A 19295-nucleotide genomic window follows, 5' to 3' on the forward strand; every position below is an offset into this window, starting at 1 on the left:
AAATTGAAACAAAATAAAGCAGAAATAATTATTGAACATAGTCATTTTTTAATGAGTGAATTTATAATAATTTTAATGAACATAGTTAATATTTGGACTTGTTGAAATCATCAATTCAAGGTTGTCGTGATAAAAAAATTGACCATTGACAAACATAACTTTCTAAAGAAACTAGAAATTCAACCAATGACTAGATTTACTCTCAAGCTCCTCTAATCCATGCAAACTTTCCAACTAAGTGATAGATCATACTCCAAATCTACTCAAATTCAACCTCATTATCCTAGCATGTTAACTAGGGTCAAAGTGGAATCTTACTAGTATGATCACCTTGAGAATCACACAACCAATTCCATAAGTCACAAATGACATACAAAATCTATAGGAAGGATCAAAATAGAATAAACACGCTTGATACTCAAAACGACCACAAGTGTCGTTACAATAGTAATGTAATTCCTAAATAAATATGTGTTATCAAACACTCAATCTGTGTTTTTGTTTAAAAATAGGGGGGAAAGGTCAAAATTACCCCTCAACTTTGTTGTATTGATTGATTATACCCCTATCATTAAAAAGCAAGTTATTTTTACTCCTATCCTTAATTAACTTAACAAATATACCCCTTCTTGGATTAAAAGTCTCAAATCAATTATATTACCCAATTTTAATTAAATTATTCAATTTTAACCCGACCTGATCCACTTAATCAAACCCTTTTTTTTTTACCCAAATAAATTTTGTTTTCCCATCACCATTGCCGTTGAACCTGCTAACAAATACAAAGTCTCCGGCGGAAACTTTGGCATAACGTCTTAGAATCGAATTAAGACCAAGTTGACCTTTAGGAATGGCGTTGTGGGCAGTGTGTCGTACTTTAATTCTTCCCCTTTTTTTTTTTTTGCTTCGTAACATGTTAACTTCTCAATTTCTTCCATTACTAATTGCCAATTTTTTATCTTACATGATTTTTTCCATTACTGTTTGCCAATTCTTGATTTTACATGATTTTGATTTGTGTCTTACTTTGATTCGTCCTGCACAAATAACAAACTACTCCCTCCGCTTTAAAAGAGTGACCTATTTTTTTTTTGGAAACATTTTAATTTCAACTTCCACGTGGCATGTATAAGGCCAAAAGATCAAAGGGGCGATTTTGTACGTTTGATCTAACTTTAATTTAGGACCACAAAATTTAAAAGTCTTCTTTATATTCTTAAACTTCGTGTTAAGTCAAACCAGGTCATTCTTTGTAAAACAGAGGGAGTAATACATTTGTTGAAAGAGCTTCGTTACACGTTCTACCTTTCATGTTGAATGTTCGTTGAGTTACTTGTTTCAAATCTTGAGATTTGATGAACAATAAGAAAAATGATGTTTGCTTTTTTCGGCGATGGTGGGAAAGGAGATTTCGGAGAGGGCGGTGGTTTTGGTGGTGGTGGAAAAATTTGATTTGGGTAAAACAATAGGTTATATTATTAAGTGGTTAGGATCAAATTAAATTGGGTACTTAAAGTAAAATAGGATAATTTTAATTGATTTGAGGCTTTCCATCCAAGGAGGGGAATATTTGTTAAGTTTATTGACGGCATGGGTAAAAATAACTTGTTTTTAATGATAGGAGTATAATTAACCAATAAAACAAAATTGATGGGTAATTTTGACCCTTTTCCCTAAAAATAAACTGCATTGAGTATATTTTGTGTTTATATTTAAAAATAATGAAAAATGTTCCATCTGTGTCTTGGGTATAACTAATGGAAACAAGTATAAGCCAAAACAACAGGTGATTAACACTCAAAAGTCTCAATTCTGAAATGTATTATTAAAATTAAATTAGTTTTTTAGCATCTTGAATAGTAACTAGTATTTCTAGTAATCAACAAAGTATCAATTTACATTTCTGTTATTTGATACTAAAATATTAATAGACTCGGTTTGTTAATCCCTTCTTGATTAATTTCTTTCTGCTGGTGTAATCTTCATAGACTCTGTTCATAGGTTTATAGGTCCGTCTCGTATCTCAGGTAATGGCTGCCTAATGTCCGTTGGAGAACCCTGGCATAGCATATCCCATCACCATGTGCAGGTTCAGACTTTATTGGTTAAAGTTGAACCTATTCCGCAATCGCAACACTTACTATATCTACACACCTACTGAATGGTTGTCTTACTTCTACATCTCATTGCTTTTCAGCTTTCACCTTACATATCTTGATGGTTCTTGACATCAGTCATTCAATTACCAATATATTCCACGCAGTTTCATACTATACATGAAATTTCCTGAAAGACAACCAACACAGCTACACTTGGGGGAAGAATTCGGGGATACGAGAGATTTTGTTTAGAGTTTAGTGGAAAAGAATGCAATGGCAGAAGAATAAATTGCACGGTGCATGCAATTTTTAGGCAATTGTAGTCAAAAAGCATGAATCGGTAAGCAAAAACCAGCAGCTATACATAAGGAAGCTCAAAACATATACATGTGATCTGGTCATTTAGTGTCTGTCTTCCTATGGACTCTATTCAGTACAACAATGTTGAAACAAAAATCAAAATAGTGGACAAAAGGACATGAACTCCATCCAGGTGACAGCCTGCAATCATGAACAACACATGTATCATATTTCAACTCAAAATAAAGAGATTGGTTCCTACAAAGAGGTTAAAAAAAACTCTCTAGTCAATCTTCGAGCCACCATAAGATAATGAAATAGTTACACACCATCTGCAAACCCCTCCTTCCCTCCCTCGCAATAGGATACTAGGGTATCCAATGGCTAGTACTCACTCTCCAAGGAAATATGAGAACTACGGTCATGGTGTCGAACAGGAAGAACTCCCCACCCCACCACCAATACCACCCTTCCTCCCTTAACACACGCACATGCGAGAGAAGTAAAATGAAGAAGCAATCAACAACGAAAAGCATAAGAAAAAGATAGGAACTGAAAGATACTCACCAGAACTACTCAATGTTTGTGATGTTGGTAAAGCTGGCAAAGACATCTCTGCAAATTAATGAAAATCAGTAAAAGATAGTATTTAGCCAGTACACCAAAGAATTATTCTAAAACTTATACAGAATCTCTAGAATCAATTTAAAGATGGACAACTGTCAGTAAGTTACCAGGAGCACAAAGAGACAAGGATGTGACGGACGATGATGAAGGCCACGGAGCAGCAATATTGTCATTTAAGTCGCAAGTAAAACTGAACCCGGTTGAATTGTCATATACCAGATCTGCAGGTAAGCTTCGAAGCAAGCAACCTGCTTCATTAATTTGAACAACTTAATTAGTATAAACTAGACCAAGAATATCTAAAACGTTCTCACTATGGGAACACAATATTTTTTGGTCATGGTAAACACTTTCCATCAACAAAATGCTATGTGTAGTAACATGCCCGTTCTGCATAAATCTTAAGCCAACAGAGAAACTTCAAATTGTTCTCATTAGTCATTAACCACAGATATAAACATAGTTACATAACCTTTTAAGTTCTCCTGACCACATATATGCAATCATTGCATAAATGGAACTTCTGATACCAAGGGGCATGTACACAACTAAGCATAGAATAGATAAGGAAATGGCTCTGCTGATTTCATGGCCATCGTTCAGATAAGGAAAACGACATTTTGATATCATGAATAAGACACTTAAAAAACTTATTGATCTGATTAGAGTAGAATTCATTCTGTTAGGCCAATTCAATCTGGTCACTTGTTCCCACCCCCACCCCCTCCCGCCAAACAGAATAGATGAGAACAATAAGCAAACATTTCATAGAATTTATCAGTAGTGCATGTCAACTGTCTTTGCTAATGTTAGACGAAAACATGAGAGGAAGTATTATCAAACTGTACGAGACACGAGATTTCATAAGATATTTTCAATACCAATAAGAAAGATGAAAGGGCAGATTATGCATCCAGTACTTGAAACTACTATTTCTCAACCTAAAATTGCATGTTATTGCAGACAATTCTGAAGCAAGATTTAAGCTTGATGGACACCCTGCCAACAAGTTTGTTTTTTTTTTCAATTGGTAATACCCAGACAATACTTCTTAACAATAAATTGCAGTTAAAATTCAACTATAGCTCAGTACTGTATAATTACACAACGTGAATCAACTTCCAAATTCAGTCTCTGAAAGAGAATCTGTACCTTCTTGCCCATACGCTGCTCCACCACGGCATACAAAAGCCAGGCAAAAGGAACACAAATGTCAGCTCCAAGAAACAAGAAACATGGATAAATGGACAAATCACAAAATGAATAATCACCTTGAAGACTAAAATCCTTCAGGTCAACATCACAAAGCTCATAAACATTTGTCATGACTCCAGCCTTCTGTAACATATAACCAAATACAGCAGCACATATAATTGCTTGCCTATTAGTGATCAACATTTGCTTCTGTATCCCCGTGATGTAGCCATTTAACGAGCTACAACATGAAGGACTGGGAGCAGCTAAATTTCTGCATGCATTGATCACTTCTGATGGCTGCTTGAAGTCCAGGGGACAAGCTACATCCAAAAGACAACAGCTTAAGAATAAGCCTCTAAAGTTTGGTAAACATACTTTAGAATGTATAGCTCTTGGGCATAATAAAGGAACACACTGCTGAGTTTATCCTTCTCACTTTACTTAGGGAAGAGATGAAAATATCATAAAAGTTGACAGCTTCAGATTTCTATCTCAAGGATAATTCCAATTCAAGGACTACATACAACTTCAATACACTAATAAAAGATGCATCTATCAGATGCATTTAGCGCTTTACGTCTTAACAATCTAACTGGATTTTTCAGTGTATCCAGCATAATTGGATCATATCGTAGCAAATAAAGCTCAAACTTAGAATAGAAAAACAACAAACACATCTACTAAAGCTTAAAACTTAAGATAGAGAATAGACAAGGAAAGAAAACTGACACTTTTTTATAATCTAGAAATATTTGAAGGCCAACTGGCTCATATTGTGGAAGTCAGATAATAATGGGGCTCCAAAAATACCCTTCTTTACTTAAATACAAACTTTTCGACCACTGCAGGGTTTGAAATCATGAAGAGCGGAAAACCACGTGGTTGTGCTCATGGAACTAGAACTCTGCGCTGGCTCTATTTCCAATCCACCATTTTTAGCCCTCAAGCATTAATGTGGTTGCCCAGAAAAAGAAACTAATTACATTCCACATCCTGTCGACCAGGTTTGGAAGCAGCAAATAATAGGGGTTTTCCATATAGTTTCTTATGAAAAAAGTAGTCTAAATCTAAAGTATGACTCCCTCTTAATAACCAGGCCGACTCTTATCATTGAACCAAAACCCCGGCGGCACAAAAAGCAAAACTAACTTATGAATGGCAGATGGTAACTATTAGAAACCTTGTGAATATTCTACAGCATATGCAAATAAATATAGTAGGTGGCTTAATTTACTACTCCTATTGTAATACATATTGATTTCATTTCCTATTTAAAACATTTTTCAAACAATGTAAATATGGTTATTTATTTGTACTCGAGCCAAGGGTCCCCCAACACAGCCTTTCTACCTCCACAAGGTAATAAGGTATGTGTACACTCTACCCTCACCAAAGCCACTTGTGGAATTTCAGTGGGTATGTTGTTGTAAAATATGATTATTTAAGCCCCAATAGCTTGATGTAAATGAAGTCAATTTCTCTCTTATTTTCTCTTCTGCTTCACATGATATCAAAGCCTGATTAACGCCAGTAACACATAAAAAAATGAAAATTCCATTGACGTAATTTTTCCATTGACTTTCTAGGGTTGTTTTGCGTCACACCCTTTTTCTTCAATGTTGAGTGAAAACTAATACCATTAGTGTTCTCCACCCCTGGGCGAGCAAACCCTAGTCGATCACTCCAGCAGTTGACTTGACACACTGTCAAAACAATCTGCCCGGCGAGCACATCTGCTCCATGCGCCTACGCGTTCAAGCTCCGACCATTTTCAACTTGCTTCGTTTTGCAGTGGGTTTCCTGGTCTTTCCGAGGCTACCTATATAAGTAACTCCTGATTCCGATCACTTTTTGGTAACCAAAGTTGTTTTTCCGATGAATGCTTCCAATTTTTTCAGTATTCTGGTCAACTGAGGGACATCTTGGGCGATGAGGTTGCTCAATCCAAACTTAGGATTTTCAATTCACAAAGTATGGCACTTAATATACTTAAGAATGGGAAGACAAATTGTAGACTTACTGATACTCTGATGGATCCAAAATGCTAAGCTCTTACCAGGTCAAGGTAGCCTATTGATCCTGGAAGATATATATATAGGAAGTTGGTAGAAAACATAGATATATCACTATGACTTGACCTGAAATTGACTTCTGTTGGTGTTGTAAGTCAGTTCTTGGATTAAGATTCTCCTTGTGACAGTCATTAGAATGCAATTAAAAATCTGCTTCCCGGAACGGATTACTTTGCGAAGACCAAGGACATGAGAAAATTATTGAATATACAAATGCAGATTAGGCAGAATCCCTCTGCCAAACGATTGACTTCCGGATAATGTGTTCTAGTTTGGAGAAATTTGGTCTTTAGAAAAGAAAAAAAAATGTGACTGCTTGATCTAATGTAGAGGCCGAATATCAAGCTGTGGCAGTGGCTACATGTGAGAACTTGTATGGATCAAGCAACTGTTGAACAGTTAAAGAGTTAACATTTGGAGCAAAAAATGAAACTTATGTGAGATAATGAGGTTGCACTTTACATTGCATTGAATCCACCATTTCACAAGAGGACCAAACACATAAAGATTGATAGTTATATTGACAGAGCAGAGAGAGAAGGTACTTTCAGGAGACATCATCACGAAGTTCATGCATTCAAATGATTAGTTTGCAAACATATTCATTAAGTTCATAGACGATCACAGAACAAGTTATACATGCAACAAGCTTGGTACATATAATTCATATGCACCATCTTGAAGGGGAGTCCTAAAATCCTAATGAATATTCTAAAATATATGTCAATATAGTAGGTGGTTTAATTAACTCTTCACGTAATTATGCATTGATTTTCTTTTGTTTCTAGAACATGTTGGCATAAATATTTATTGAAAACATCATTTCTACTTCCAAGGCAGGGTAAAATCTTTGTACTCTCATATCCTCTACAGACCTCACTTAGTGGTATTACACAGGATATTTGTTATTGTAAACATAGTTATTTAAACCCCCAATATCTTTTATTTTCTCTCACTTCTCACCAACTATTGAGGCATGAGCAGATTATGATCCACTGGCGACCATTGTCGACTCTACACGACATTGGCACAAAGAAGTGTAGATGTTTCCGGCAGGCCCTCAACTTGATAAAAGTGTAATCAAAGAAAGATTGTAAAGAAAATAATAGGATAAACAAAGCAAATGAAGCAGAAGGTGGTAACAAGAAATAAGAATAACGTGTTACGTGAATACCAACTAATACTGCTGAATAATGAGAAGATGAGACTAGCCTTTACCTCTCCCACATAAGTATGACAACCCTCTACTACCTACTATCCTTCTACTCTAATCATCTACCTCTTCCACATGAAAGCACAACAACACTCAACTACGTACAACTCCTCTACTCTAGTCTTCGACATTCATATCTAAGGTCATGTCCACAATAAGCTGAAAATACATCATGTCTTTCTAACCTTCTTCCTCCCATTCTTCTATGGCCTACCTATACCTCCGCTAAAACTTGTTATAACCTACCTCGCACACCTCCCTATTGGTGCATTAGAGAACCTCTCACATGCCCGAATCATCTCCACCTAGATTCCCTCATCTTGTTTGTCATGGAGGTCACTCTCACCTTGCCTTGTATAACTTCGTTCTTACCATATATCTCCTAGTATGCCCATAACTCAATCTTTGTTACATTCATATTCTGAACATGTGTGTTTAGACTGGCCAAGACTCTACCCCATACAATAATGCAGGTCTAAACCCCTAACCTTTAGAACTTACCTTAAGTTTTGGTAACACATTCTTATCACACAATACCTCGAACACGAGCCTCCATTTTACCCACCCCACTCAAATACCATGTGCGGCATCATCATCAATCTCCCCGTTCCTTGGATTTTAGCTCCAAGATACTTTAAACTTCCTCTCTTAGGTATGACTTGTGTATCGATCTTCACTTCCACCTTTGCTCCAAAAGTTGTCACTGAACTTGCACTGTAGGTACTATGTTTTAGTCTTGCTTAACCTGAAACCTTCATATTCTAGGGTCTGTCTCCAAAATTATATATAGTCGAATAATTTTCATAACAAATCTAGACACATTAAAAGCTTGATATTGTAACCACAAGAACTTATCGAAACATTACATGTTTGATAATGCAACCATAATGCAAATATCAAGACACCCAATTTTCATTTAATTGGTCAACCAAAGATTTACCCAACACTTATTTTAGTTAAAATTTGGTGTTGTAAGGCTCCAACCAAATACTATTTTTTACACTATTTTACTGTGTGAATAGTGTCACACCAAATATGGTGTTACACTATTCATCCACACTAAATCACTTTTTCAATATTTTAATATCATTTTCATTATACAGAACTCTTAATTTTTGAGAATGAAAATTAAAACTTTTGATTTAACATTTTATAAATTGTATATTTTTAATTAAGTCCCTTGCATACTTAATAATTTTTTATGTACTATTCCATAGTATTAATTTTAGATCTTAAAGTTGGTGCATATAAATTAACTTATGAATATAAGATTTTCTAAAATAACATGTGAGTTAAATTTTACTTTATATTACCTTCACAAAAACAAAAAAAAAAAAAAACAAATATAATAGAAGAAAGAATTTTTATTATAAAATAAGATAAGGCGGAATGACCTGGATCTCCCAGTACTATAAATTAAGCAAGCTAACTATAAAATTGACCATCTTCACCATCGTAAATTGAGCAAACTAACTCTAAAATTGATCATTTTCACCATCCTAAATTAAGCACAAGACTTTGATTTGGGCCATTTGGCAAACAAAAGCAAGAAGAAAAGTTTACAATACTCTGGATAAAGACCACAAGATTTGAGTTCAAATCCCTTTCTGACCTTCACTGCAGTCGTGAAGAAAACAAATAAGAGAACAGTGAAGGTTTTATGTAGCATGGAGAACAGAAGAGTAGCAATGGGAGAAAGGTGCTTTATGAAACTAAAAGAAACATAAGCAATTCTTAGTAAAAAGTTCCTTATTATGCTAAAATACTTACCTTTGTTGACTTTGCAGGAAGACAACAACCGAAATGCATTATTGGCATCCTCAAACCTTAGTTTCCTAGCAATCCATGAATAGACCACTCCCTTACAATCATTAAGGGTATCAATTTCACTAGGTGCTTCAACTATGTTTTTGTTATCACTGAGAGTCATTTTTATCCCTGATATCTGAAGTGCAGCCTCTGAAATTGCAGGCTGGCAAAAAGGTCTGCAGCACTCTTTCAGCGGATCAACTGTGCTGCAAGAATCTAACAGTTTGCTTGTATTTACAGCTTTCTCAAAAGTACTGATGTCCTTCACGGGGCAAGACCCACCAGTCAGATTAGAAGACTTTACAGAACACATGCTAGATAATGAGCTGTTTGCTCCTCTGCTGGCTAGTATACTGATGATATCTTTAAAACAATCATCAGCCACCGCATTTTGTAAAACTAAAGTATCGGAATTGTTGCTGTAAAATCCCTGGAATATGTGGAGTAAGCTATTAAACTGTGGGCAGCATATTACGTTCCCTACAACTGTTGACAAAGATTGAGTACAATCAGATGCTGTTTTCGTTGTGATGCTTGAAATGAATGAAAAATTTACAGGGCATCTTCCAGTCAAGACAGGGTCATATGTCTTTGGGAAGGAAGGGTACATTGGTGGCATTGGTTCTCCATGAAAAGGATAATGAGGGATCATAGTTGGTGATATTTCAATTGGCTGAAAATTTGCACTATTAGGTGAGCTAGGTAGTTCAGATGTGGAAGAAATATGCCCTGGTTTAGGTAACAGAGGAAGAGCCACTACATTCTGATAGCTACACAACCAGAGAGCAATTACTAGCAGCAGGTGGCAAAAAGAACCTGCAAATAAGAAAAGTCTGCATCTCAGCAAACACTCACAATTTATGGTCTGGATGGAGATGGCTAAATGCACATAACTGTACAAGAGTTCAGCAATATCAACTAATACTTGTAAGTGGTTATTTCAGGCAGTAAATGCAGGTTAATACCAAGTAGCTTAAAACTTGGGTAAAGATCATGACAATGAAATATGTGATTTTGATACGAGGCAAAGAAAATTAACTTTGTCATTTGCTATGCAGTAACAGAAAATATACTGGCTGACACTGGAGGAATGGTGTAGGCCCACCTCCAAACAACCAGGGGTCGTTACCATATCCAGAAAAAAAATACAAAGGTACCATCAGGCAGAAAACAAGGAACTAACAAGTTGTAGACCACCGAGTAACTTTCTCTACAGCTGTTTATTTAACCATGAACTTATAAAACTAAAACACCTACGGTGCCATTTTTTAGGAAATAAACAGAAATCCCAAGAAAAGCAAGCCAGGTGGCTTTTAGGTGAGAGGTGGAGATCAAAGTGCAAAATTTTATGTTTCCCAATCTCCTACCAGATAAAGGAAAGTCTAGCATAAGAACTTTCATGAACCCAGTGCTTTACCCTTGAGACGACTGACAATCTTTACACAAGTCATGACTCCACTAACCCTCCGGCAACATGGGGACTTGCAACAGGAACACTGATGGTACAGCAATTGAGCTGATCACATAAGTACTAAGACGTGCCAATACCTACACCAGATCAAACCATGGGTTAACACAGAACAGATAATGCAACACTATAAAATCCAAAACCGCCTTATAAAGCAAACGGAAATTCATATATAAGATCGGATCTTATTTCTAAGAAAGAGGTACTACAACAGACAGGGGCATAACATCCTTTGTATCATCCAGAAGGCAGTCCAAATGCATCATCTCTTGTTGGAGAAGCACTAAGTAAACATAGAGCTAGGTACAACTCATAAATCAAGAAAAATGCAAGCTTAATAACCATTTGCAAAGTAGACAACTGATAATCTTGCAAGGTATTCTAGGGTAAGGTCGTAAGGGACCTTAGCAGATTAAATGCAGGATCTTGCTTCTTATAACCTAAGCAACTCTCATCCATAGAATCAAAGGAAAAAATTGCAGTAAGATGTCCTAAATTGCCTCTCTTTCATACTTGTCACACCCTAGGTTGCCACTTGAAAGAACTGAAAAGAAATGGAGCTTCAAATCTACTCATTCCCAAACCTTCAAATTTTCTACCTCACAATTGGAAAGATAATAATGATACAGAAACATTTCATATTTACATATAGCATCCTCCAATAATTTATTGAGATATCCTACTGTCTTAATTATCCTAATCAAAGTGTAGGATCATGAACTGAGTAGAGGATAAAAGGCATTTCATACATTAAACTTATTCATTCTTCCTTAACAAGAAAAAGAATTGCTTTTCATAAAAAAAAGTTACAGATAGAAACTAAAAAGAAACAGCAATAAACCCTAATCTTTCTTTCCACATACATCTGGAAAAAATCACACAGAGAACACTTTGTCAAACACAAACTTCAAAACCCAAGAGCTAAACAACCAGAAAATCCCAAACAAAAAAAAAGAAAAATGTAGCTAAAATCAGTAAGATCTCAAGAGCTAAACCAATATAAGAAAATCCATTTGGGTAGTCAAAAGAAAATGATAAGGATGCACCTGAAGTGAAAACCCAGTAAAGAACAGAAAGTTTTTTGATCACTTGTCATTTAAGAATGGCAAAAGTTCAAGAAAATCAACAAGCAAAGATCATTTTCTAAGTTAAAATCAACCCACAAAATGGGGTTCTTGATTTCACTATATTGAGCAGGCTTGTGAAGTGGGTATACTATATGTCTGAGAAAATGTCAAAAATCGTCCTCCAATGATCAGAGAGAAGGGGAAAAAGGTGTCGAACTCAATGATGGATAAAGTGGGCCGCTGCGGCTTGAGGGTGTCTGGGTAGGTAAGGGGGAAAGGGGTGTTTATGTTACGTTCCTCTTTTGCCCGTTGTATAGTGTAAGAATCCATTAATTAAGTTGAAGTTGAAGTTTTCGTGCATTTAGTACGGAGAATTTTTTAAGTTAAATTTGTATTTGTGAATCATATTTAATGAAAGACGAATCAGCATTGTAAATTTCAGTCATTTATTGGTAAAATTATGAGTAACTAGCTTCATGTCCATAGATGGTAAATATTTCACCATTTATTTGATGTTCTCGCAAAATATTATGTAATACTAATTTTGACAATTATCACTTGCATGTCAATATCATAATGGTTCATGTCTTGTTTTAGTTTTTTTAATCTACCTTTTCAATCTTATTACGTAGAAATGAATGTCTATAGTAAAACAATTTTTTGGTACTCTGAGGCTTTCTTTCACTTCCTTTATAACTTGCATAAAAATCCTTTCATGTTTCGAAAATCAACACGAACAACATAATATTTATCTACTAGAAAAACAATATTTTTGACACAAATTATTATAAGGACATGAGATGTAAACTGTTGAAATTAGTTGGAATATAATTTAAAATTATCATGTGACAAAATGAAAATTAAGACATTGTGCATTCTCAAGCATGTGCAGTACCTTCCCCAAGTAGCAAGGAAGGTAAATCGCATATCAAAATCACAAGCAGATAATGTCACGCTCTGAGACTACCCCCCCCCCCCTCCCCCTCCACATAGACGTGACACGGTACTTAGAACCATAAGTGACCCCAAGATAACCTCATGGCATGTCATGGCACTAAGATAATAGAATTCAACAATAGAAGATAATTGAATGCAAAAGCTTTTGTTTGGAGTTCACGTCATTCCTATAGCGACTTAAATCCATTTATGACGTGCTAGACTAACAGTTTGGTCACTTGGTCATTCATTTAATTTTTATGCAAGTTTCTGTGTTTTAAAGATTTTGAAACTTGATCATTTGATTCTGGTCACAACCTCACGTAGACGGCCTCAAATGCTCTTTTGATAGTTATTAGGTTCGAAACATTGAGTTTGCTCTAGAAAGACCCTAGGAAATTTGGCTTAAAATGGAGTGTAAGTGTGGGACCACTTTTTGTCGAGACTACCTCGGTTGGATGTTTGACATCTCCATTGAGTCTAGAACTATGTATTCAGTGGGGTAGCGTAATTCGTTTGCATGTAGGGGTTTCCACAAGAATCACATGCACCCCGTTGGGGATTTTGGATTTTGGGGAACCAATTGATGTTCAGCAGTGCAACCTATGTTATCTCTTTGTTTTTGCACGCCTTAGGACACGTTTGCGATGACCAATTATTATGGTCTTTGTATTCATGAGCCTAGTGACGCGTTCGTGGAGGCATGTTGAGTTAGTCATCGCGTTCGTGGGCCTTGCGTCGCATTTGCATAGGCCAAGAAGGCTGGTCCTTAGCGTTCACGGGCTAGGTGCTGCATTTGCGATGCTTTCAAGACCTGAAAATCTATGATCGTGGATTGGGTCCTACATCGCAAAGGTCATTTAACAGGTCTTTATAATAAAGACCAATCTCATTTTAGCTCTTGATCAACATTTGAAAACTCGTAAAGTTGAGCTTTGCAGCTCTAATTTAGGTGATTTTAGTTGCATATTGTTGATAATTAGCAGAACTATGGGTTGGGATTATCAGGAAGGTGCGGCAGACTCATTGAGGAGATATTTTCCACTCCCGAAGGCCTTTTGAGGACCTTTAATGATGTTTTTGTTATCTTTTTAGTGCATGATCTGATTTTGATTGTTTTCAAGCTTGGATTATGCCCAAATTCGTAGCACATGTTCATTGATCACCCATTGACAGAGTCAATTTTGAAATTCCTAGTGAGGGTCCCATAATATGTTTTTGACTCAATTTTGAGCTCATCTCCAATTGTTGTGATTTTGGTGTCTAAACATTTGTATTGACGTGGTGATCATGTTTTTGATAGTATGGCAACAATCAGAGGTTGTTCAGAAGGATAGAGTTCTGAAATTGTGATTTGGGAGCGTATACGGTCTACTTTGAGGTAGGCTATGACTAATTGATCTTTAGATTGAGCTTGTAAATATTAATACATATGGAATAGCTATAATTTGGATATGTTTATAGTTGAATCATGTTTAATTCTTAGAATTCATGTTTTAGGTGTATTTTTGGTAGTTTTAGGGAGTTCAACATCCTGGTTTTGTTGTGTCGAATATATTTTGTCTCATAATTTCTTTGGCGTGTTTTGATTTCTACGGTAACTTGTTATTTTCCTTAGCCTAGGTGTAGGATAGTGATTGTCTTTGACTTGCATTTTGAAGCTGATAGGCCTTAGAGTGTCTTTGATGTCGCTGGGACGTCTTAATTACGTATAGATTGATATAGCAGAATTGGGTCAACATGATCCTTAGTTAGGCGACTACTCACCTCATATGACTATTCATCCATATTTTCCCTTCTAATTTGACCTGGGAGGGTTCTTTGGTGGTTTCAAATCTTGTAGGTTGTTGTTGTAATATTTCTTGGGGTTTGAAGCTAGAAAATGGGTCCTTGGTGGCTCTGAAGATAGTTGCGCTCTATGGTATCGTCCTGGATGAGTAAGGACGGAGGATTTAGAGGCATTTAGAGTTCTTTATCTACGATTCGAGGTCAATACTCTTGACTATGAGTCGTTGTTCAAGGTTTGTGTGCATACCAATATCTTGGGTTCAAGGCCCATGTATACTTTCCTTAGCCACGGCTCGAGGACCTATATTATCATGTTAGATGTTGTTTGAGGCCCAAAACATCTCCACCAGCTTGATTCAAGTTTGGGCATCACTTCTATTAGTCGGGTTCGAGTCCTAAGTTGGTGATTTATTTGGGTTCTTTAAGATTCCTTTACCGTGGTTGGAGTATGTGGATGGTTGTTGCAGTTCTGGAATACTCTTTTTCTTAGCTAGTAGTTTCTTAGCTCTTCTATGTACCTAACGGGTTGATGGGGTATCCAATTAGGTTATAGTTATCTAAATATCTTATTGTTTGTCCTTTCATAGACTTGTGTGCTTTATAGATAGGTTTTTTCATTAACGTTTTGTTTTGTACCTCTATTTGCTGTTATGTTTTTGCTTTGATTATTATCTTTAATTTCCTAGAAAATTGGCCTATGACGCCTAATGGGATTCTTGATGCAGATCTGAGCGCCAGTTGTCAGCTTTAAGTTTTGTCTTGTTGTGTGATCTTCGGAAACTAAGTTAAGCTTATGGCATTCCATTTCGCTCTATTTGCTTCTGTATATTGTTTTTGGCTAGTCTTTTGTATACGAGACATGTTTGTATTATTGGTCCACTTTTGGGGCTACTACTCTTTTAGTAGCTCTGTATTTGTGACTATCAGATCGTGGGAATGAATCTCTTACTTTTAGTTGTAGTTGTATATATTGTTATTTTTCCCTTCTTTCCGTTGTTTTTCCATTAAATTGTTTGATTGATTGTTGATTCTCCCATTTTGCATGTTACCTGTAGTTTCGAATTCGGGTTGTCTTACCTACTGGTTGGTTATAGCAGATGCCATTATGACTTTAGATTTCGGTCCGTGATAGGGAAATAGTCAAGTTAATATGAGAAAGTAGTCAAAGTGTTTAGATTTCCATCATTAAATGTATAATAAAATTTAATATTAAAAAAAAGAGTAGTAACTAATCCTAACAACAACGAAGTCAGCGTAATATGAGAAAGTAGTCAAAGTTTTTATATTTCCATACTTGAATATATAACAAAATTTAATATGATAAAGAAGGAACGTTGTAACTAGAAATCCATGCCTAAATTTTGAACAAATTTAATGATGGTAACAGAAATGAAGGATAAGAATGAGACAATTTCTCCTTTGTCTATTTAAAGAAACAAATTGCTTTTGTTGAAACCTAAACATAGATGAATTTATGGCTATTTTGCCTGAAGATGTAGTGAAGGAGATTATGTTGAGGTGTCCTGTGAAGTCATTGTTGAGATTCAAATGTATCCGCAAGAATTTGTATGCTCTTATCAAAACCTTTGAATTCGTTAAACAACACTTGAACTGTAGCAAGAATAAACCCCCACAACTTCTGCTTTATAATTTTGGTAACCTTCTTGATGACTCCCGTTCCCTAAATTTACTTTATGAAGATAATCCCCAAGTCATCAAAGGTATGACATACCTTTCAGGGTGTGTGAACGACTTGTTTCTTAAGACTGGGGTAATTGATCATGTGTGTTCGTGTGCATTATGAAATCCTGCTACTAGGAAGGTGAGACCCCCTCCATCTCTGTCCACCCATAATCAATCATTACCCTGTGTTTGGGTTGGGATTGGATCCCTTGACTAATGACTATAAAGTGATTTGCTATTTGCATGAAAATGCAGCAGTGATCTATTCCTATTCTAGGGATTCATGAAGAATTTTCAAACCTAAGGAACCACTTATCTTAATTATAGACGAGAAACATACATTTGGTACTGCTATTTGAATGGAGCTTATTACTGGTTGCTAAATGAAGGAACCTTACTGACTACTCCATTCTTTCATTCGACTTTGGGAGTGAAATATTTGAAGAGATTGAAGGGCCAGATTGTCCCTTACTGATTACTCCATTCTTTCATTCGACTTTGGGAGTTAAATATATGAAGAGATTGAAGGGCCAGATTGTCACTTTGTTCATAATTCTATGTTGGGCATGATGTTGCTTAATGATTCCATTGCCATCTTGAACTTGAACATAGATGAAAATTTTGCTTATGATATATGGGTAATGATCCAATTAGGGGTCTAGAACAAACTTGTTACCTTTCAATGCTTTTCTAAGATTACGTCGTGTTATGAAACTCTCTCATTTTGGCAACTAAAATTTATCGAATATCACTTTATGATGGTTATGGTGTTCTTTTTTATAAGGAGAGCTTAATGACAATTAAACAACAAGAGGATGGAGAGTTCGAATATTGAACGAGTGCAGTGAATCAGATGATATGCGACCCAATCATTATATTGTAATTGAGATTATAAGCATGTTCACCTTATATCATAGTTCTATTGTATGCATCAAGTGCTTGTAATTGATTTTATAAACATGTAACATTGCTTGAGCAGATGATATACATAGCACATTTTTCTGATCTGGCCTACTTGTTCTGTTTTCCGTTATTGGATCTTCGGATCTGTAAAATTGATGCTTGTTGTAAATTAAAGATGTGAGTTATATAAATTTGCTTGGTGCAGGTGGGGATGATAAAGGGGTGGGGCGATGTAGGGCGGGCTGACATTAAACCACAAAATTTTTAATCTGCCCCGCATAATATTTTTTCATTTTCAACCCGCCCCCAGTCCACCCCGCATAGACCCGCTCTACATGAATCCGTCCCGCATATTTTTTTAACATTTTCATTTATAGTTAAGTTTGATAGTAAAAATAAATGGAAAAGAGCCAAAAATACCCTTCGACTATTTGAAAATGTTTAAATATACCCTTCCTTCATCTATTAGGCTAAAAATACCCTTCACTCCACCTATTTGGTCCATTTCTACCCTTAAAACTAACCTTTTTTTTCAAAAGAAATTATTATTATTAGTATTTATTACGTGTCAAGTTATTATTGGATAAATTAAAAAATAAATCATTTAACTTCCCCGACCCGCTCGATCCATTCCAATACCGACAACTCCAAACCCAATTAAAAGACCCATAGATTAATGGGAAAATTGTATAAAATAGCAACTAATAACCTAAATTAAATAGAATAGCTAGGGTTTGATTTAATTATGCTCCATAGCAAACATTATCTAAAATTTGCCAGCGTCTCTCTCCTAGGAATCTCGCTCGCCACTCTCCAGTCTCGCTCGCCTCTCTCGCTTTATACACAGAAGTGTATAATTCCGTTTCTGTTTTGTATAAAGCGAGAGAAAATTGTATATACACATGCAAAAATGTATATCTTCGTGTTGTACACTTAATTATACAATTTACAAACATTTTACTTCAAAAATTGCAGAGAAAAAGGCCAACGAATTATACAATTGCGAATTATACAATTGCAGTGAAATACAATTTTCTCTAGCTTTATACAACAGAAGTATATATATTGTGTTTCTGTTTTTGTATAAAGCGAGAAAAACATATATCTTTTTGCTATAAACTTATAATTATGCAATATACATACATTTTAATTCGATTCAACTATATGCAAAACAAATTATACAATTGCAGCGAAATAGGCCAGCGAATTATACAATTTAGGCCAGCGAATTATACACTTGTATATGTATAGCGAATTATACAGTTTTAATGTTTACTATGGAGCGCAATTATGCAAAGGTTGCTATATTATACAAATATGAATTTTTTGTTTGCTATATGTGAAAGTTGCCCTAGATTAATGCTCTTTCTTTCTCCTTTAATTCCAGTGACTCTTTCTTCTTCAATCTTATTTCAAATCAAATTAGTTTAAATTTTTTTTAGTACAAATACTAAGGAGTACTGATTTTGCAAGTCTTTTCTCCATTCAAATGTTTGAATCTTCTTCTACTCCTTGTCGTGACGAAGGAGAGCCCCACATATGTCATTGCAGAATGGACGTCAATTTCTTTTTCTACGGCTGCGACACCTACAAATGTTGGCGATATTAAACGAATGGTTGTCGTTATTGGGAATGACAAGATAAAAAAACATTTTTACTTTATGAGACAATGTTTATCCACAGTAATTTAGTTTGGTTAATGCTAGTGCGTTTTTATGACTTAGTACAGTTCATAACTTTCATTGGAATGTATTTCCATTGTAAGTGAAGTAAATTTGAACCAATTTTATTCACTTTTGGACTAGGTTTGGTGCAGTTTAGTATTAAATTTTGGTTCAATTCTTTTATCTCCTTATAATGCACATTTGTTACCTTTGTGCCACTAATTTTTTTCCCCTACAATTTTGGTTTAGTTTTTGGCAGAATCTAGGTGCAGTTATGCTTATGTTTTGGTGCAATTTTGGTATAGCTTTGTGTAGTTTTGCTGGTAGAGTCTTTTTTTTAAAATATCAGTTTTGATGTTTTTTGGTAGAATTTAGATGTGTTTTTCTGCTGTTTTGGTATAGTTTGGTAGAATGGTGTTTTGCTATTCTTCACTGCTCTTATAGTTTAATAGAATAGTTTGAGTTATTA

The 19295-nt window shown here is 35.4% G+C and overlaps 1 protein-coding gene across 4 annotated transcripts; it reads right to left on the bottom strand.

Moving 5' to 3' along the window:
- Positions 1-2440: 2440 nt before the first annotated feature.
- Positions 2441-12187, bottom strand: LOC101260104 (uncharacterized GPI-anchored protein At1g61900-like). 4 transcript variants are annotated; one of them, XM_004250727.5, is made up of 8 exons: positions 11832-12187; positions 10735-10865; positions 9279-10133; positions 4298-4543; positions 4179-4193; positions 3134-3274; positions 2967-3014; positions 2441-2600 (listed from the first exon to the last, which is right to left on the bottom strand). In XM_004250727.5, the coding sequence occupies exons 2-8, from the start codon at positions 10766-10768 to the stop codon at positions 2530-2532; spliced, it is 1410 nt and encodes a 469-aa protein (XP_004250775.2). In that variant the 5' UTR covers positions 10769-10865; positions 11832-12187; the 3' UTR covers positions 2441-2529. The 4 variants fall into 4 exon arrangements, with proteins under 4 accessions (XP_004250775.2, XP_010313112.2, XP_069147294.1 ...); XM_010314810.4 differs by having other exon boundaries at positions 3134-3277; XM_069291193.1 differs by having other exon boundaries at positions 3134-3277; positions 10685-10865; positions 11832-12152.
- Positions 12188-19295: the final 7108 nt, after the last annotated feature.

The sequence above is a fragment of the Solanum lycopersicum genome, chromosome 11 (assembly GCF_036512215.1).
Source record: "Solanum lycopersicum chromosome 11, SLM_r2.1".
Taxonomy (NCBI): Eukaryota; Viridiplantae; Streptophyta; class Magnoliopsida; order Solanales; family Solanaceae; genus Solanum; species Solanum lycopersicum.